The sequence below is a fragment of the Danio aesculapii genome, chromosome 3 (genome assembly GCF_903798145.1).
Source record: "Danio aesculapii chromosome 3, fDanAes4.1, whole genome shotgun sequence".
Lineage (NCBI taxonomy): Eukaryota > Metazoa > Chordata > Actinopteri > Cypriniformes > Danionidae > Danio > Danio aesculapii.
Genome location: NC_079437.1, coordinates 3,548,257 through 3,570,748, shown reverse-complemented (window position 1 = coordinate 3,570,748; position 22,492 = coordinate 3,548,257). Strand labels below are relative to the sequence as shown.

The window sequence follows — 22,492 nt, the reverse complement described above, 5'->3', positions numbered from 1 at the left end:
TTTGAGGCATTTTATAACCATCCAAGCATAAAAAAATATAATTTCTAACTTTAATAAAGGTTATTTATATTGAATTATTCACTCAAAGACTACGCAGTATTATTTTATTTGTAAATTGTTTATTATATTTCATGCATAATTCACTCCCCTACAGAATCATAGATCTAAAATGATCATTCTTATTATTATATTAAAGTTATCTGGTCAAATTGTATTCATACCGCGATATATTTCACAGAAAAAATAAATATCACAATGCTCACTAAAAGAGAATCTTGAGTGGATTAAAAAGGTTTGGTTAAACTAGTTACTTAAATCATAAAAATGTGAAATTAAAATAAGAAAAAATCTAAATGTTTTGTGTTTTAAAATATAAAATTTGTATACATTTATAAATATTTAGTTATTCATATAGTTAATGCATTAACTATGCATCTCATTTGACCATTAATGCCAATTAAATGTGTCGGTAAATTCTTGATATCCTAACCAAAAAATATTAAATATTTAATTTATCTGCGTGTCACGTGACTATTAAAGCCAAACAAATGCGTTGCTGCATTTCTGAAGTATTAACCATAATAATAAAAGGTTACAAATTTAAATGTTTTTTCAAATAAATACCAGAAAAAACGGAGCAGAAAAGTAAACTGAGAATGAATGAATGAAATAGATACTGCCAATGAAAACAATTCAATTTATATCAGTTAAGATGCAACAGTGCTTATGACAATTTCACAATGCTTTAAAAAAACAAAAGTGTAATGTGACCCACACCCGTGTTTCTACATCACACCAAAACACTTTACACCCACATCATCATATGATGCTTTAACAGAACAAACAGTAACATACTATAAAGGTAACATTAAAGGGACAGTTCACCCTATAATGAAAATGTCCACATTATTTACTGCAAACTAAATATCTTTCTTCTGTTCAACACCAAACAAGATACTTTAAAGAGAAAACAGCCAGTGACTTTCATATTAGGAACAAAATAAATAAATACTATGAAAGTCAATGGTTTTCCAGTATTCTTCAGTATATCCTCATCTGTGTTCAACAGAAGAAACTATAAATAATAATAAAAGCTCATTTTACAGCTTCCCTAGAGTTAAAGAGCAGAGTTTTACCATTTTTGTAAATCAATTCTGTCTATGTCCAGGTCTGGAAGAAGCAGGTTTAGCTTAGCTTAGCATAAATAATTGAATCAGATTAGACCATTAGCATCTCAAAAATAATTAGATAGTTTTTCTAGCTTGACTCTTCTGTAGTTACACTGTGCACTTAGACCAAAAGAAAATAAAAAGGTGCTGTTTTCTAACTATACTTTTATTCTGGCATAATAATCGAGGAACTTTGCTGCCGTACCACGATATTACACATAGGTTATCTTGCTAACTATCTATTTTCAGGAATTGTATAACATAATTGTGTTCATTTTCAGTCTTAGTGCACAGTGTGGCCATTTCTCAGATGCTAATGGTCTAACCTGATTCAATGAATTATGCTAAGCTAAAGAAGCTCCGCCAGACTCTGAGATCAGCTGAATGGAGTCAAAAATGGTAAAACTCACACTCTAAGGAGCTGTAAAATTAACCTATTTCCCAAAAACAGTTTGAGGGGAAAACTCTTGTTTACATAATCAAAACAGCAAAAGCGGTCACATGTACTAGCATAAAACATTGTCAGATTTTCTAATCCCTCCTTAAATGAACACTCCACTTTTTGTTTTTGAATAAAAGCTCATTTTACAGCTTCCCTAGAGTTAAAGAGTTGAGTTTTACCATTTTAAAAAAAATCAATTCACTCAATCCCCAGGTCTGGAAGCAGTTTTAGCTTAGCATAGATCATTGAATCCGATTAGACCATTAGCATCTCAAAGATTACCAGTTTTGATGATTTTCCTGTTTGACTCTTCTTTAGTTACACTGTCCACGAAGACCAAAAGAAAATTAAAAGGTGTTATTTTGTAGACTGATATGGCTAGAAACTATACGTAATACTCAAGGAACTCCGCTGCTGTACCATGGTGTTACACAGCAGTTATCTAGGCCTGTTTCCAGGTTTACTCAAGTGGGTCCAAACTAAATATCTTTCTTCTGTTGAACACTAAAGATGATATTTTGAAGGAAAATCAGCCACTGACTTCCACATTAGGAACAAAAATAAATTACTACACAAGTCAATGGCTGTTTTTTTTCAGCATTCTTCGGTATATATTACTTTGAGTTCAACAGAAGAAAGAAACTCAAGACGTGTTTGGAACAAATGAGTAAATGATGACTGAAGTGTCATTTTTCAGAGGGAACTGTCCCTTTAAGACTAAATCACAGTGTTTAAACCAACCAAAATTTACCTAAAAATGAAAATATCATTTACTCAAGTATTTCCTTCTTTCTTCTGTTGAACACTAAACAAGATATTTTGAAGAATGTTAGAGAAGGCAGAATTAACTTCCATATTAGGGACATAATAAATAAATACTATTGAAGCCAATGGCTGTTTTTCCAGCATTCTTCAGTATATTCTCATTTGTGTTCAATAGATGAGAGAAACTCAAACAGGAGTTTTTGCACCAAATAAGTACGTGATGACTGAGGTTTCACTTTTTTGGGGTGAACTATCCCTTTAAGACTGAATCACAGCGTTTAAAGCAACCAGATCTCATGTTTGCCTGTCAAAGAGTAGCGTCTGCACGTCTGGTCTGTCTGAGATCCTCACTGTCTGCAGCCATTATCATCACAGCAAACGCATCCGCCATAATCTGCTTAGCCACCTGCTCAGCAAACACACACACACATAGAGCTCAGTGTGTTTACACTACAGAAACACAAGACAACAACAGCAGTTTGAGGGGAAAACTCATGCTTACATAATCTAACAGCAAAAGCTGCCATATGTCCTAGCATAAAACATTGTCAGATTTTCTAATGTCTGCTTCTCTTCACTTTGTTTTTTTAGAAACTGGCTTGTTTTATAAGGTCACCTAAAGTTAAACAGTTGAGCTTTACCCTTTTATCATCAATTCAGCTGATCTCAAAGTATGGTCGGAGCACTTTTAGCTTAGCTTAGCATAAATCATTGAATTGGATTAGACCATTAGCATCTCAAAAATGATCGCAGTTTTTCTAGCGTGATTCTTCTGTGCATTAAGAAACAAAAAGAAATTAAAAGTTGATATTTTAAAGACCAATATGTTTAGAAACTATACTCACATTCTGGCATAATAATAAAAGCTTTGCTGCCATACCACGATTTTACATAGCGGTTATCTAGCAAACTAGCTATTTTCATGAATTAAATAGATATAATATAGTATATATAGTAATATAAAATAGTATAATATAATTGGGTTCATTTTCAGTCTTAGTGCACAGAAGAGTCAAGTTGTCGATAGAAAAATGATCAAAGCTCTTTGGTCATTTCTCAAATGCTAACGGTCTAATCTGATTCAACAAATTATGCTAAGTTAAGCTAAACGTGATCCTGCCAGACCTAGAGATTGACTGAATGAAGTCAAAAATTATAAAGCTCACCTATTTCACTCTGAGGAGCTGAAAAACAGCAGTTTGAGGTGAAAACTCATGTTTACATACCCAAATGGCAAATGCTGCCACATGTTCTAGCATAAAACACTGTCAGATTTTCTAATACCTGCTTAAATATACTTTTTTTTAGTTTTTTAGAAATAGACTTATTTTATGAGTCACCTAGAGTTAAACAGTTGAGTTTTACCATTTTTATTAATCAATTCAGCTAATCTCTGCATCTGGAAGAAGCAGATTTAGCTTAGCTTAGCATAAATCATTGAATCAGATTAGACCATTAGCATTTTAAAAATGATCCGTTTTTCTAGCTCGACTCTTCTGTAGTTACACTGTGCACTAAGACCAAAAGAAAATAAAAAGGTGGCATTTTCTAGACTGATATGGCTAGAAACTATATTTTACTGCTGTACCATGATATTACGCAGTGGTTATCTAGCTGGCTAGCAGAGGACTATCTTCAGGTATTGTATAATATTATTGAGTTCATTTTCAGTTGTAGTGTACACTGCGACTACAGAAGAGTCAAGTTGTGTATAGAAAAATTATCAAAACTCTTTGGTCATTTCTGAGATGCTAATGGTCTAATCTGATTCAATGAATTAGCTATGAAGTTAGGCTAAAAGACGCAGAGATGAGCTGAATGGAGTCAAAAATGGTAAAACTCACCTGTTTTACTCTGGGGGAACTATAAAACTAGCTTTTTTTTTAAAGGAGAGTTCACCCCTTTATTCATCGCATGATTCTAAACTAAATTTCTGTCTACTGTTGAACACAAAACAAGATAATCTGAAGAATGTTGGCTAAAAGCTGCCATTCACATACTAAAACCAAAAACTCTATGGAAGCCAATGTTAGTTTTTCCAACATCCTTCAAAATATCTTCATTCGTGTTCAACAGAAGAAAGAACCTCAAACTGGTTTTGAATGATGACAGAATTTTCATTTTTGACCAAAATGTCCCTTCAAAATGCGCCTAATATGTGATTGCGGAGTCCTTGACCACATGACTCCGATTGGAGGAAGTAAACAGGAAACGGTCATGGTGAGTCACAGGAGCACAAATTCCTCCGTGCTGCTCCTCTTTTGATTTCGACTCAGTTTGTTTTTGGTTTTTGTGTATGTGATGTCCATGTCTGATGTAGAGCCGCTCTGACCCTCACTGTGACCCTCCACAAAGGTGAAGACGGGATATTTCTCCTCGGATGATGACAGAGCCTGTTCGTTAAAGAGGAAAGTAGGGAGAAAGTTAAAAATTACAAAATGCAAACCTGACTTTAAAAATTAAAGTTTAAAATGTGGTTTTAAAGTTATTCTAGCATAAGAATACAGAAAAAACTATAAACTCACCCAAATATTAATACATTAAGTATTATAATTATTTAAAGAAGTGTTTTATTAAATTATAAATATGGAGTCGATGGATGGATGGATGGATGGATGGATGGATACACACATACACACACACACACAGTTGAAGTCACAATTATTAGCCCCCCTTTGATTGTTTTTTTTATTCTTATTTAAATATTTCCAAATGAAGTTTAACAGAGGAAGGAAATTTTCACAGTATGTCTGATGATATTTTTTCTTCTGCATAAAGTCTTATTTGTATTATTTCGGCTAGAATAAAAGCAGTTTTTAATTTTTTAAACACCATTTTAAGGTCAACATTATTAGCCCCTTTAAGCTATATTTGTTTCATAGTCTACAGAACAAACCATCGTTATACAATAACTTGCCTAATTACTCTAACCTGCCTAGTTAACCTAATTAACCTAGTTAAGCCTTTAAATGTCACTAAGCTGTATAGAAGTGTCTTGAAAAGTATATTATTTACAATCATCATGGCAAAGATGAAATAAATTATTATTTAGTTATTAGAAAGGAGTTGTTCAAACTATTATGTTTCGAAATGTGCTGAAATAAAGCTGCTCTCTGTTAAACAGAAATTGAGAAAAAATAAACAGAGGCTAATAGTTCTGACTTCTACTGTGTATATATACACTGGTGCTGTCAAAATTAGCACGTTAACACATGCAAATAACTTGAAATATTTAACGCGTTTAAAAAAATTATGCAATTAACGTGGTTGCAGTTTTTTATTTCCTGTTGAAGCCGACGTGTGTTCAACGTGCAAAGAGATGTGCATAATACCAAGGCAGGACTTTTAGACGGAAAGCTTCAGTATAAAACACTTAACATTGCGTGAAGTCATTTTGGGTGTTTCATTTAAATTTTATTAATATCAGATAATAAATATTTACTTTGACAGGAAGTTAAAGCACAGGAAGAAGGTGTTTGTAAATCATTTTAAGACAGAGAGCACTCAATCACAGCTCACAGCTGTTGATGAGGAGACTGAAATGTTTTAGGGAGCGCTTGTTTTTCCTCACCTTACTGACGTCTGAACACAGACTGTGGAAATCTGCTCTGCTTCTGGCATAAAAGCCCACCGTACAGCTGGGGTCCATGCGGCTAAACGCCATCTTCCTGACTGTTTTACAGTGAAATGACTGTGTACGAAGACAGACACACACACACACACACACACACACACACACACACACACACACACACATACACACACACGTCAGTATTTTTATTGCATTTTGACAATAAAGTGGTTCAAATTGACATGACAGAAAATAAATGTCGTTACATCAAGTTTTTATTCATGTTTTGATATTTTGTCATTTTATTTTTGACATTTCATTAATGTTTTACGTAAGGGCTGCACAATAGATAAATTCAGCATTGATATCACAGTGACCACATTGTAATTCAGCATCGATATCAAAATATTCACACAATAGTCTCATTGAGCAGGAGCTACAGAACCGCATTTAATCACTGTATTGACATGGAGTTTATTTGATCCATGCAAAAAGCATTTCTTACTTGGTATTTTCGTCTCGTTTCTAGTCCAAATATCTACATTTCAAAGCAAAAACAAGATTATTTCACGTACTACACTGGCAGATACTTTCCTCAAAACAAACTATTTTTCCCTAATTTCATCTGATGGTGAAAACAAAACAATATTTTTCTTGGTCTAAGATTTTTTTTTAATATTTGGACTAGAAATTAGACAAAAACAGAGTTAAAAAAAAGCTATTTTTCAGTTTGATTATACAATTTCTGTACGCAAATACTGTTAGACTCCACAGAAAACAGTCAAATAGAATAATTAAAGGTTCATGAAACCCTCGAGTACTTTTTTTTTTGAGATGTTAACAGGTTTGTGTGTGTGTTAAGCATTAGTTAAGACAATGTTAGCACCTGTAAGCTGTAATTGTGGGGAAACCTGAATAATTTTGAGCTTTTGTCAGCTAATTTCATCTTCTGGGTTTAAAATGATTTTTGGGGCGGGATCACAATCGGTGACGTAGCACAGAACTGCAAGTGCAAAGATGATGCGTCAGTTTCTCATTATTATTCATAGCGGAGTTTTCTTATCCTATGAGAAGAGCCTGCTTCTTAATTATTCATAACTGTGAGTGGTGCTTTCTGAAGGCAAGACAGACCTGCCTGTGCCAAGCTGTGAGACCCTACTTTAATGACTGGGTGAGACCGTGTCCACAGACCCATGGCACACAGTATTTAGCTGTTAATGAAGGGTCGTATGTGTTTGTTTCCATGATCCACTGGGTTTGTTGCATGTTTTCCCCTCGATGCTGTCAGGGCCGGTACAGCAAAGCTGTGTGTGTGCAGCAAGCCTTTATGTCGGGAGAGCAGTACGAGATTTGGAGAATGGTGGACGTTGTCTTTTATCAGGAGTTCGTTCACATTTAGACACATCGCCGTGCTGCTTTGTTCGCCTAAATCCTCCAGATTACCAGCAGGGCTAATGGTTAAAACAGACAGGGCAAGTCAAGAGACCTGCTGCACTGAGTCTGCATTCAGACCCGGGGATTGTGGGAAAAGTCCTCATTGTGTTTATAAGAACACGATTATCTTTATAATGATATAACAAATTGTGGTTGTGTGTGTATGAAATGACAAACGTAGCAGGACATTAAATTACTGTTTATTTTTTTGCATTTTAACTTTGTAAACTATAAAATCATTGCGTCTCCTCACGGTTTGTGTCTCATTTTGTGAGCTGACTGACAACAGTTGTTCGCTCCCCTCCTTCTCCCCTGCTCTGCTGGCCACGCCCACTCCTGCTCTTTGCTCGCGGAGCTCCACGCCCATTATGATGCATCGTTTGAAAAAATTCTGAGGTAGACTTGAACCGGTCAAGAGGGTGTCATGGCCCTTTAAAACCATCTTCTGAAACTGTATGCATAAATCGCAGTATTTCTCACAGAAAAGTAAAATATCACAATATCAGATTTTTCCAATATCGTGCAGCGCTATTTGACATTTATACAGCTTTAGTTTAAAAACTTCAATGAAAAAAATGAAGTGTTTTCTGTTAATTATTAAAAATGACAAATACGTAAAAAGCAACATTTTAATTTCAGATATTAATTTAGTTATCAAAGTCTATAAAGTCAAACTAAATGATTTTCTTCGAGTGAAGGTAATTTTCAGGTGCTTAATAATAATAATAATAATAATAACAACAATTATAACAACAATAATAATAATAATAATAATAATAATAATAATAATAACAACAATTATAACAATAATAATAATAATAATAATAATAATAATAATAATAATAATAACAACAATTATAACAACAATAATAATAATAATAACAACAACTACAACAACAACAACGATGATAAAATAATAATAATAATTATAACAATAATAATAATAACAATAACAATAATAATAATAATATAATAACAATGATAAAATAATAATAATAATAATAATAATAATAATAATATAATAACAATGATAAAATAATAATAATAATAATAATAATAATAATAATAATAATAATAATAATACTTTACATTTATATAGCGCTTTTCTGGACACTCAAAGCACTTTACACATATTTTGGGGGGGCACCAGTGTGCTGCATCCACCTGGATAACGCGTCAGCAGCCATATTGTGCCAGACAGCACACCAGCTGATAGAGTGATGGAGACAGAGTGATGAAGCCAATTATTATATGGGGATGGTTAGGAGGCCATGATGGACGGAGGCCAGTGGGTAAATTTAGCCAGGATGCCAGGATTAAACCCCTACCCCTTTTTCGAAGGACATCCTGGAATTTTTAATGACCACAGAGAGTCAGGACCTCTGTTTGATGTCTCATCCGAAAGACGGCGCTCACTGAGCAGTATAGAGTCCCCATCAATATACTGGGGCATTATACAGACCACAGGTTGAGCTCCCCCTGCTGGCCTCACTAACACCACTTCCAGCAGCAACCTAGCTTTCCCATGTGGTCTCCCAAGCAGATACAGATCAGACGCATCCCTGCTTAGTGTCAGTGGGCGACCATGTGAGAGTTGCAGAGAGCTAGCTGCTGGCATAAAGCGTTCGCTCACCTCTAAAGGGAAGTGATCCTGCTGGACGTCCACAGCAGACTGACAGCAATGAGGATCCAAATAGATCAGCTGATCATCTGCATCACACACACACAAAGAATGAGTCACACACACACACACACACACACACACACACACACACACACACACACACAGATGTAAAGTGGCACACACACACACACACAAAAACACAGGAGAAAACCCACACACACAGAAATGACACACACAGAAAATTAAACTGCAAATGAGAAAAACATCTCACACACACACACACACACACACACACACACACACACAATGAGATGCTAAGTGATGTTAAGTGACACACACAAACAACACAGATAAAAACCACACACACAGAAGTGACACACACACACACACACACACAGTAAATCACACTGAGAATGTAAAACACACACACTTTTTTCCACCAGAGAGAACACACACACACACACAGATGTTAAGTGACACACACACACACACACACACACAAATAACACCGATAAAACCACACACACAGAAGTTAAGTGACACACACGCACACACACGCACGCACACACACGCACACACACACGCACACACAGAAAAAAAACAAATAAAATCACACAGAGAATGAATAAAACACACACATGCAAAGATAATACCACACGAATGTTGAGCAACACACACTCTCTTTAACACACGATCACACACAGATATGAGCCACACAAAACACTTGTTCACACACCTTTTCCATGTACACAAACACTGTCACTCACACACACTCACAAATACGCTCCATCATCCACACACTCTCACAAACAAACACATACATCCATAAACACAAATAAACAAGTGCGCACACACACACACACACACACACACGCCCGTGACTCACTCTGGTATCCCACAAAGTAGAGTGAGTGCTTGGGTTTTCCTCCAATGATTCCCAAACAGCAGCGCAGCTCCAGCAGCCTCTGCAGACACACAAAACATCACAACACCTGTGTTGTGTGTGTGTGTGTGTGTGTGTACATGTGTTTGAACTCACCTTCACACACCCAGTGTAAACAGGATTCAACCCATCCGAGCCCAAACGCACTGGAACCAGCAGAACTAGTGACTTCCAGCCAGACGTGCTCCTCCATGACAGATCTGTGCGGGGCGTCCTGCACAGGTTTACCACGTCTCCAGTGTACACTATACACACACACACAGATTTACTGTGGTAAATAACACAATGCAGCTGAACGATCCACAAATACAGGTTTTGTTCAAATTTGACTGACCTGTGCAGTCCTGAGCCACGTACACCACCAGATCGGACAACTCTGACGCCGACACGGCCTTCCTGATCACACACACACACACACACACACACACACACACACACACACACACACACACACACACACACACACACACACACACACACACACACACACACACCAACAACCATCAGGTATTAACAACTCATCATTTATATAATATAATAATTACATGATAGAAATTATTTACAGCTGAAGTCAGAATTATTAGCCCCCCTTTGAATTTTTTTCTTCTTTATATATTTCCCAAATGATGTTTAACAGAGCAAGGAAATGTTCACAGTATGTCTGATAATATTTTTTCTTCTGGAGAAAGTCTTATTTGTTTTATTTCGGCTAGAATAAAAGCAGTTTTTAATTTTTTAAACAACATTTTAAGGTCAATATTATTAGCCCCTTTAAGCTATATATTTTTTTCGATAGTCTACAGAACAAACCATCGTTATACAATAACTTGCCTAATTACCCTAACCTGCCTAGTTAACCTAATTAACCAAGTTAAGCCTTTAAATGTCACTTTAAGCTGTACAGAAGTGTCTTGAAAAACTCTTATGTTTAGAAATGTGTTGAACAAATCTCTCCGTTAAACAGAAATTGGGGAAAAAATAAACAGGGGGCTTATAATTCAGGAGGGGCCAATAATTCTGACTTCAACTGAATATATATTGATTTATTTATGTGTTTTTTAGTTTTCAGTAGCTCCATCAGAAAAGGACAACTTTAATAGCTACTGACCTGATCACGATTCAGCAAACACTTATACACCAACATACAAGCATGCTCTCGACCTGAACAGTGCAGTGGCTTACTTTATATCCAGAGAAAAGTCATTTGGGAGAGTCACTAATTTACTTTAATTATTTAGCCTGACAAATTTACTGTTTCAAAACATTAATATACAAGGTGCTGTATGCAATTTTTTACCATTTTAAATACTATAATGTCTGCAGATATTTCAGAAACATGCTCAGTGAACATTCTTGTTTATCTGAAAAACAATGCTGCAGTCAGATATTCTGCTTTGAAAATGTGTTTTCCATGCCAGAACTTCTGTCTTTGTTTTGGGGTTTTTAACCCGCCCAATGCCTGTTTAGCCAATTATATTTCAGCACCCCGGGTTGCCTTGGTGGAAAACCGCGTATTTCATTCATTCAGTCATGAAGGCTCTTAAAGTATGTGTCCACGACTGAAAATGAGATGCAGATTCAGGAGTTCCACATGAGGTTATTAATTAGCAAATAATATCAATATTACGAGCGTAAACATTAGGCGAGCAGGTTGCATTGTAACACTGTGTCCTAACAACACGCTACGTGACCAGATTTGCAGTGATAAGCAATTTAGCTGTTTGCACCAGACGAAACATGACAGAAATTTAAATACAGCCATTCAGAAGCACAGAATAGTGCACTCACTGCACTCCAGTGACACTGTAATGCTTTGTTCACACCAGACGCGGAAGAAGCGTCAAGTGCGAGTGATTTACATGTTAAATCCATGCAAATGCGCGAAAAGACATCCTGCGGCGTGAAAGACGTGAATTGCGTGTTGCGAATGGTGCGGTTCAAATTGAGCGTTTGATGCGCTTAAAGCACGTTTCACGTGAATTGCTCGAGTTCGAAAATCTGAACTTCAGCGAACATTCGCGCGGCATTAACCAATTAGGAGCTTGCTCTTGTGGGGGTGTGATTGTGACGTAGTGCCTGTTGTTCGTGTCCCGTGGCATAAGGTTTATAATCTAATTAATACATATTAAATCTCTTTAACATTATTAAATGAAGATGCTGAATCGCTGATATGTGTTGGTTTGCACTGAGTCACAGTTTTAAAGTTCAGTTCCAATCGGTTTATTTTATTTTCCAGATCTGAGGTGAACTATCTGCTGCTGCTTTCAGTATGGCAATATATGTCATGTAAAACCCCATTCAAACTCACATTATTAGCATTTAACACTGAATAAAGCACATGAGGTGTACCTGAGGTGATCACTGTCAGTTTATCCTGTTGTTCACCTGTGACAAAAAGAAGCCATTTCTAATATATAAATTTCAGGTGTTGGTTAGGACAAAAACTCCTTTTAATATGGATTTTAATATCTGGTGCCGTTGCTTTTAAATAGGAGTTAAATCAGCATTTAGATAGTCTTGATAGTCAGGCTCACTTCTGTTGGTGTCATCAATCTGGCAACCTGCGCTTGCGTGTGTTTTGAAGCAGGAGTGCAATACCTAGTTCAACCACTGGGTGTTAATCTTGCATACTGCACCTTTAAACGCTTTTAATATAAAATATAGTGTTCAACGGCAGAAAATTTGTTGCTGTTATTTCTTTGTACCCACTCACTTAAAAAGAACATCACAATACCGTGAAACTGTGATTTTTTTTTAATCAACGGTTTTCGTACCGTCAGAATCTTAAACCTGCCCATGCCTAAGTCACACATTTTTTTTTTATTTCCTCATGTTTTCTACTCAAAAAAAAAAAATAAAACATTGAGCTGATCACTCACTGCAGTATGTGAGCAGCGATGGCGGGTCCGTACCAGTCACCCGCCCGTTTCCCAGAAGCCCTGCCCAGCTCCACCAGCCGGTGCAGGCCAAATGGAGCAGACGGCAGATCCCCAAACCAGGAGACGATCCTCCGGTGCGACCTCTCCTCGTGACTCTCACCGTCTAACGCGGAGCCTAAACTGCATCTGCGAGACTTTTCTGAGTGTCTGAGGGAACCGTGAGCGTCCAGCACCTCCAGGTCATCTTTGGTCTGATGATGCGTCGCAGGCCACGTCCAGCCTGAGGAGACAAAACACATTTTTGTTTGCTTGTGTGTATGATTATATGTGTGAATCCCTTTGTTTGTTTGTCTGTTTGTGGACGTATTCGTCTTTTAATTTGTTTGTATTTGCTTGTTTGTGTGTGGATTTGTTTGTTTGTTTGTTTTTAATGTCTGTGTGTGCATTTGTCAGGGGCTTTATTCCAGTTTTGCGCATGAATTTAATTTGCATCTTTGGACGGAAACATGGCTTGTGTTTGCTTGTTTGTATGCGTGCGTGCATTTGTGTGTGTACCGGTGGGCATGATGTGCAGCAGCAGCCCCTGAGCGAGCAGCATCTGTGCGCTGCGAAGCATGCAGCCCCATCCCGCATCAGACGAGAGCGTGGAGCCGTCCAGCGGCGGGAATCCTCTCCTGTAGCTCATCCACAGCAGAGAGGAGAACACTCGCCGAAAACTCTCCCGCACCCCTGACACAAAACACACACACACACACACAATTATAACAACAAGCAGATTTATTTTTTTAATCTCCATCTATTTATATTATTCTTTTACTATTAATCTTATTCTCGACGTACGAGTGGGCGCAGCCATTGGAATCTTGTTGGCTCATTGACTTCCATTGATTTCTAGACGTTAAAAACAGCCTGTTATCCTCCTTGATGTTGCAAACTGATATATACTTATGGTGTTATTCTACTTTGCCTGTATAGTCATGAACACACTTGTCTGTAGAGCAAGCAGTTTGACTGTTTTTCTGCAGTTCATTATTCCTAGTCATTTCAACCATAGGCCACTGAAGTGGAAGTTCTAAAACAATCGCGAAAACGAGCGCACTTCAGCGTCGCACAATACGGTCAATGCTAATTTGTATTTATTAACTTACAGTGGCTATAGAAAAATCATCATACCCTGTGAAAATCTATAGCTTTACTCACATTAGACCTCGCTTTTAAAAAAGATCTTTGGGAAAAGGTTGTAGAAAGGGAGAGGTTAGAAGACGAAAAACATTTCAAACAAAAAGTTATTTGGAATGTGATTTGATTTCGGGCTGTTTGACAAAACTACTAATTACTTCAAAGGGGTATGACGATATTCTAAAGGCAATTTATTTGTTGAATTATTCGATCATTTATTTGTTATTACACTACCTGAGAAAAGACTTGTCGCCTATCCAAGTTTTAGGAACAAGAAATAATCCCAGAGTTCATCAAGATTATCTGGATTCATCTTCAATGCCTCCTCCATCTTACCCCTGACATGCTCAACAATGTTCATATCTAGTGACTGGGCTGGCCAATCCTGGAGCACCTTGACCTTCTTTGCTTTCAGGATCTTTGATGTGGAGGCTGAAGTATGAGAAGGAGCGCAATCCTGCTGAAGAATTTGCCCTCTCCTGTGCTTTGTAATGTAATGGGCAGCACAAATGTCTTGATACCTCAGGCTGTTGATGTTGCCATCCACTCTGCAGATCTCTCCATACTGAATGTAACCCCAAACCATGATTTTTACTTCACCAAACTTGACTGATTTCTATGAGAATCTTGGTTCTATGCAGGTTCCAGTAGGTCTTCTGCAGTATGTGATGATTGGGATGCAGTTCAACAGATGATTAATCAGAAAATTCGACCTTCTGACACTTTTCCGAATGGTCAAGTAGAAGTTATTATATGTTGCTCTTATAACTGGGATTGATGCCAAGACTTTTGTCAGGTAGTGTATTTTACAGTGAGCGATAGTTGAGAATGACCACTACCGTTGTAGGACAAAGGGAACAGTAGGATGTGCTTTACGTGTAACAGCAGTTTGTAACCCTGCTATCAGGGGGCACAAAGGGACGGGATGCGAACAGACAAATATATAGTAATAAATATACTGTAAATACCCTGCTACTTGTGAATGAGGACAACAAAACAAAGCAGAATAATTCCTTCATAAGTTATTATTAATTTGTTAACAAGCTGTATTATCATTGTAAATTTGTTAAGTACAATGAGGATTCATTTTGGAACCCGAAATAAGACAACTAAAATGAAAGTACAAACAAAATCATAAACAAACAAAGCAGTGCTGTAGCCTAAACATAGACAGACGTACAGTATTTGTTATTTTAAAGTGATAGGACTAGGAAAAAGCCAATAAACAAGCTTTTACTCTTACGTTTTCTTTGTTGATTATATGAGCTAGATGCATTCATTTACACCAATTAAGGAATGTGATTTTGTAGTCCAATTTTGAACTACATAACCCACGTCACCACATCTTAAAATTGATCTTTTAGTCGACTGTGTTTCTGAAAGCACTTTGTACTACTGTATATGACAGAACAAAATACTGCAACGTTAGATTTTCCATTTATCGTGCAGCCCTACTATCTATCTATCTATCTATCTATCTATCTATCTATCTATCTATCTATCTATCTATCTATCTATCTATCTATCTTCAATTTGCATTTATTTACTTATTTGGTAAATTATCAGTTCATTTATTTGTTATTATTATTAGTTATGATCTGATTTTTGTAGTCCATTATTGGACTATATAACCCATGTCATAATGTCTTTAAATTGAGCTTTTATTTGAATGTGTTTTTGAAAGCACAATGCACATTCATCCTGATCATGTTAAATATACATGGCATAAAAAAAAAAGAAAGAAATGTGTGTTGTTCTGCTCACCGGTGGAGCTCAGCTGATAGGACTGACCCAGCAGACACACAGGACTGCTCTTACTGAGCCGTGGTTTACTCTTCAGAGACCAGCCTGAGGGAAACACAGATGTGCGAGTGTGAACATAAGTGGAAAGTGTGTGTGTGTGTGTGTGTGTGTGTGTGTGTGTGTGTGTGTGTGTGTGTGTGTGTGTGTGTGTGTGTGGTAGAGTGCATGTTTAAAATCTGGGTTGACACTACAGAAAAAAAAATTTTTTTTACTGTTTCTAGTCCAAATATACAAAAATTCTTAGAATCAAGATGCATTTTGTGGACAAGTAAGTGTTTTCAGAATTAGTGTCAAATTTAAAAGTGAGTTTTACCTTAAAACAAACAAAATAATTTGACAATGGGGTAAACTAAATAATCTTATTTCAAAACAAATACAAGATTATATAGCTTAGCCCATTGGCAGATTATTTTGCTTGTTCTAAAGGAAAAACTCAACTTTATTTTCTGCTTGTCTAGAAAATGCTTCTTGATTTTAGAGTTTTCAGATATTTGGACATGAAACAAGACAAAAGCTCCAAGTAAGAAAAGCATTTTTGCAGTGTAGTGAACAAAGAGGAAGGTCAAAACAGCAGGATGTACTACCAGAAATCTTGCAGATACAGTGGTGTGAAAAAGTGTCTCCACTGTTTCACGTGTTTGACATTTGTGGATAATGGCTCTCACTGTGGTTCACTGCAGACCCAAAGCTTTATGAATGGCTTTAGAACCTTTTCCAGACTGAAAGATCTCAATTTTCTCTCATTTGTCAATTCTGTTCAAATCTCGACCTGATGTCTAGCTTTTGAGGATCTTTTGGTCTACTTCACTTTGTCAGGCAGGTCCAATTTAAGTGATTTCTTGATTGCGAACAGGTGTTGCAGTAATCAGGCCTGAGTGTGGCTACAGAAATTTAACTTGGGTGTGAAAAACCAGTAATGTTTTAACAGGGGGGCAAACACTTCTTTAAACAGGGCTATGAGGTTTTGGATTTAGCTTTCCCTTAATAATAAAATCCTTTATTTAAAAACTGCATGATGTTTGTTTTATCTTTGACTAATATTTAAATTTGTTTGATGATGTAAAACATTAAAATGACAAACAAAAAAAAAAATCAGTAAAGGGGCAAATACTTTTTCACATCACTGTATTAAATACAAAAAGCACACACCAACAACAAAATGTTTAAGTTTGAGTACATATCATGACTTTAATACTCAGCAAGGATGCATTTAATTAAAAGCAACACAGTTAATTAATTTATAACGTAACAAAAGATTATTATGTCAAATGTTGCTCTTTTGAATGTTCGATTCAGCAAAGAATGCTTAAAAATAGATGTTAGAGCTGAAGATCTTTGCCTGAACCCGAAGGAACCCAACGGGTTCGGGCCTAATTTCTATCACTTCAGACGTGGTGAGGCCAGGCTCGGGCTTGCGCAGTAAATGAACAGTCATGTGATGCATTTCGATTAAAGCGAAAAAGTAATCAAATCGTTTGTTACTACATTAAAAGCCATCCCTGCAAAGGTGAAACAAATGATGACGGAGAAGTCAAAAAGAGCTAATTTTGCAGACTGGGAAAATGTACAGCAAGCTGACAGGGAAGATGACCAGGTCACTCGATATACCGCTATCATGTAAAATGAAATGGATGTTCTTGGCTGGTGGAAGATGAACAAATGTTATGGCTAAGTGTATGTACCCAGGTCTATTTAGAGTGCTAAGAAGTTACGATGTTACAGAGGACGTATTTTATTTCTTTGTTCCAACTTCTAAGTGGCCTATAGCCTACGTTTTTTTTATGAATGAATGAATTACGATAAAACACGCATAACAGACTCATTTTTGATTCTTGAATAAAGCAAAAGAGCTACATTTTAAGGCCCGATTACAGCTCTAGAAGATGTATGTATGTGTGTGTGTGTGTGTGTGTGTGTGAGAGAGAGTCTCAGTGTCTCAAAAAAAATGCTACTGAAAGCATGGAAATGTGCGGTAGAAAAAAAAAGTCAGATATCAAGATTTATTTTAATATTAAGCGCATAGTAAAAAAAAAAAGGATTACTTAATTTAATATAATAATTTAATATAATAATTTAATATTTCGACAAAACAACAAGACTTACAGGGAAGGTGAGAGTAGTCTTGCTGTTTTCAAAGTATTAAATAATATGAATATCAAATAATTTAAAAATATTTTAGGCATTTTATTAAATAGTTTTTATTAATTTCAATTTAAAAAAATTAAATGAGTCCAAAATATTATACTGTAGCATTTAAGCTAAAATTACCATGATAAAGTTAAACCACATTATTCTTGCGCAGACATCAAAAATAATTGTTTAAATTTTTAATGCTCATGACATTTTTTATGTTTCACCTGGTATTTATTGAACTACTGCTCAAAGGTTTTCACTTTTAAAACATTTGTTCCCTTATTAAGCAGACGTATAAAAATAAGCATCTAAATGAACTGTCAATGAAGAGACAATATCACCAAAACAATGTTTGACCAAATGATCATCTTTTAAGAGTTTTCTTCATCAAACAATTCTTGAAAAATAAAACTGACCATGGCTGCAACAAAAATATAAAGCAGCAGAAGTGTTTTTCTAATCTAAAATATAACAAAAATTCAACTAAATAAAGTACTTCCTGAAAAAAAAGTTAAGTATGCAAGTAGAAAAAATAATAGAACAAATAGCTGAAAGCCAACATAAACATGTTATAACTTAAACAAGTACCTCTATATCTGACATTATGCCATGCTGACATGAGTTTGGTTTTGAGTTTGGTCTTCTCCTTTGACCCCTGGACGTCTGCGCTGAAGTCCAGCAGACCCGGGTTCGACATATTCACCACCTCGAAGGACGCCAGGTCATCTGCAGACTCCATCTCTCCATTAAACTCATCGCTCGCGTCACTCACATCCATCACAGGAGGGAAACTGCTGCCATGGCGTCTAGAGAAGTTAAATCCCACCGTCCATTCAGAGGAGGGACGCGAAAGGTTCAGCTCCAGGTGAAAGCTCAGCTGTGGGACAGCGAGGTAAAGGTTAATAATGAATAAACCACCAGAGGAAATACACAGCTCAGTTAAGCACTTTCTCTGGGAAACACTGAGAATCATGTGACACACGTGACTAAAGGACACTTGTTAATGTGAAGGCCCACAAATAAAAAACATCATTTTGAGCACATCATTGTGTATTTACTTATGTAAAGGTGCATAAAATTATATTTATTCAGTTTTTATATTAATTTCAGTAATATTATTGAATAATGTGCTAATATTTACATGATTTAAGTAATATTCTCTGTCTTTTAGTTGATATATAATGTGAGTGACTTACTGTAGCTTTGCTTATTAAACTGATCTAATAGGATTTGCATTGTAAACCATAAATAAAAGTTAAAAAGGTATTATTGTTGGTATTTCAAGTGTTAAGTTTAGTTTCTATACTGTTTGCACACGTTTATACAGTTTTTTTGTTGTTGTAAAAATAGCAAAAACAGTAGTCAGATTCTGACTGGCCCAAACAAAAGTTCATCAACAAACTAATCAAAATTTCATTACAGATCTTACATGAATTATTATCAATGAGTATTAGTTAGTCATAAACTAAATATACACCGCTATCTACCATTGAGGGTTTCTGCAGGTTTCACAAAGTGTAAAACTTGAAGACATTTTTAAGACCATCATGAATAAAATTTTAGACTCATACAGGGCTAAATGCTAGAGTTTTTCGAATGGTCCAGATGGAAAATATTTTTGTTTGCCCTATCAAACGATGATTGTAATTTAATAAATGTAATAATATAATCTTAATTAATAATAAAAAATATATATATTTTTGATATCTCTTAGCAAAATATTGTAAAAATTGTGTAAAAACAAGCAAGCTCCAGTTGTAAACATACACTTTTTTTCAGCATAAAACTTTCAATAAAATAAAAAAAAAGACAAAAGTTTTAAAAATGATAATAAACTAAATGTATGCACAACAGTCGATCCCTGATCAGCTATTCTGAACCTGAAAACTCTTGAGTTTTTAATCTCTCGGTAAATAAACTCAGAGTTCAAGTTGAAACTTCGAGTTGGTTGAACCTCCCTACTGAAACAGGCCCCAGGTTAGCTTCCTCAGTAGTAATTACATTGAGAACTTTTAAACAAATGTTATTATAAGGAAAACCTGTCATCTAGCTCCTGTTTATCTTACCAATCTTCTGTCTCGCTACAATCCAACTCGCTCTTTAAGATCTCAAAACTCAGGTCTTCTGATAGTACCTAGAATAGCAAAGTCGAGTAAAGGAGGTCGAGCCTTCTCATTTATAGCTCCTAAACTCTGGAATAGCCTTCCTGATAACGTCCGAGGCTCAGACACACTCTCCCAATTCAAAACTAGATTAAAGACCTATCTGTTCAGTAAAGCGTACACTCAGTGCACCACTTAGCGGGCTCCCACACAGGTTTCTGCATCTGGTTTATATACACTATGAACAGCAGCTACGCTAATTATCTTCTTTATTCTCCATTTCCACCTGGGGATACTCTTCCCGAGGCCCTCAGACTGTGCAGAGTCACTGATTCGATGCAAGACCAACGATGAGATGATCCCAAGGTTTCCATATCCTGGACCAGGCCGTATCCTGAGCAGCTACTGTGGTGGTAATGGAGGAGTGGAGAACATGAGACTGATTCCTGTGACGCTCCAGAGACAAACGAGTCTTCGCTGAGGCCAGCTTCCAGCCTCCGCCACTGAGACTGCAGCTCTGCACAAGACGTTTGGCCAGCGGAGAAATTAAAATAGTCGTGCCCAACTGAGCCTGGTTTCTCTCAAGGTTTTTTTTCTTCACTTCCGCCATTAAGTGAAGTTTTTTTTCCCTCTCTGCTGTCGCCACTGGCTTGCATGGTTCAGGATCTGTAGAGCTGCGCATCGTTGGATTTGCTCTTCAGTATTTGGACTCTCAGTAGTGATTATTAAACCACACTGAACTGAGCTAAACTGAACTGAACTTAAACACTACAAACTGAACTACACTGTTCCAATATACTATGACCCTTTATGTGAAGCTGCTTTGACACAATCTACATTGTAAAAACGCTATACAAATAAAGGGGAATTGAATTGAATACCATTACGGTAAATAGAGTCAAAAATTACATTTTTAAATAAAAAGGTTGGATTGTTGGTGATTGTATGGGTGTTATTGGACAGATTGGGTAGTTATACACAAACAAAGGAAAATTAACCTGTTTAAACATTTTAAGACTTTTTAAAACCCCGCAGATACCCTGACCATGGTGAGTGTAATGTTTATATAACTAACGTTTAGTATTTATATAGCAGCACAGCAGAGCACATTATCATACTGTGGTATTAAGTCGTATATGATAAAAAAATGAACAAATAAGGCACCAGGTGAAAATGTAGAGATCATAAACTACATTTCAGCTGTGATAGTGACTTTAACGTTAACATTTCAGCTTAACGTAACGCGGAAATCACGTTCATACAACTTGTGAAGTAACGTTAAGTTACATGTTCACAAACAAACAAGGCACTTTCTGACACGAGGCGATTATATTCTCATTAAGTCATACAGTACTTACCTAACAGGAGGATTAAACTGTCACGCCATTGTATATCGGAGGATTTCAGCTGTAAACTTTCCAAAATACAAACATTACGACGCCACTTGATTTCACTGCCTGACTGATCATTCGTCTTCCCCTCCTTCATGTGGCAACGAAACTCGTATCTTTCCTCTGATTGGCTGTGCGGTTCTCACGCGCTCTCTGATTGGTCAGTTGAGTAACTACGCAAGAAGGGCAGTACCAGGAACGTCCCGAAAACCATTGGGTTTTCATTTCGCGTTTGAGGTAACAGGAAAATGTGTACTGTCCACATGACAATACAAGTATATTAGTACATTTTAGTCAATAATGTAGTGTTATTTAAAAGTACTAAAGTAAAAAAAGTTGAATTAATCAGTTATGGTTATTCTATAGACGCTGTGGTAATATAAACAAATCTGACAACATGTTTCTACAATTATATAGTGTATAATCTTATATTACATCAGTTTACTAAAAAAATATAAAGTATACTACAGTATTCATTACAGTTTATTAGTTCACTATAGTTAATACTAATTTATGAATATATGTCTAAAATCTATAAACTACTGCTAAGTTTATAGATATACACTCAATGGTCACTTTATTAGGTACAGTTTACTAGTACTGGGTTGGACCCCCTTTTGCCTTCAGAACTGCCGTAATTGATATATTGACATGATAGCATCAGGCATTTGCTGCAGATTTGTCAGCTGCACATCCATGATGCGAATCTCCCGTTCCACTACATCCCAAATTTGAGGATGACACACCATAAGGTGCTCTATTGGATTGAGTTCTGATGACTGTTGAGGCCATTTGAGCACAGCAATCTCATTGTCATGTTCAAGAAACCAGTCTGAGATGATTCACCCTTTATGACATGGTGTGTTATCCTGCTGGAAGTAGCCATCAGAAGATAGCTGCATTGTGGTCATAAAGGGATGGACATGGTCACAGGTCACAGGCTGTGGTGTTGACACGATGCTCAAAAGTGTGCCAAGAAAATATCCCCCTCACCATTACACCACCAGCTTGAACTGTTGATACAAGGCAGGCTGGATCCATGCTTTCATGTTGTTGA

At 36.4% G+C, this 22,492-nt stretch overlaps 1 protein-coding gene across 1 annotated transcript; it reads right to left on the bottom strand.

Moving 5' to 3' along the window:
• Positions 1-772: 772 nt before the first annotated feature.
• On the bottom strand, positions 773-21,517 carry atg4db (autophagy related 4D, cysteine peptidase b). Its single transcript, XM_056452915.1, has 11 exons — positions 21,403-21,517; positions 18,531-18,819; positions 15,771-15,854; positions 13,383-13,556; positions 12,828-13,107; positions 10,283-10,344; positions 10,045-10,193; positions 9,892-9,970; positions 9,015-9,091; positions 5,948-6,067; positions 773-4,769 (listed from the first exon to the last, which is right to left on the bottom strand). Exons 2-11 carry the CDS (start codon positions 18,718-18,720, stop codon positions 4,602-4,604), a joined length of 1,383 nt encoding a protein of 460 aa, XP_056308890.1. The 5' UTR covers positions 18,721-18,819; positions 21,403-21,517; the 3' UTR covers positions 773-4,601.
• Between the last annotated feature and the right edge of the window lie 975 nt (positions 21,518-22,492).

Excerpts from the sequence above, each read along its gene's own strand:
- atg4db (XM_056452915.1), bottom strand. The coding sequence starts at position 18,720 with ATGGATGTGAGTGACGCGAGCGATGAGTTTAATGGAGAGATGGAGTCT. Across the intron at positions 15,855-18,530 it reads GCATAATGTCAGATATAGAG|GCTGGTCTCTGAAGAGTAAA; the intron begins GTACTTGTTTAA and ends TGTTTCCCTCAG. Across the intron at positions 10,345-12,827 it reads ATCGCTGCTCACATACTGCA|GAAGGCCGTGTCGGCGTCAG; the intron begins GTGAGTGATCAG and ends GTGTGTGATCAG.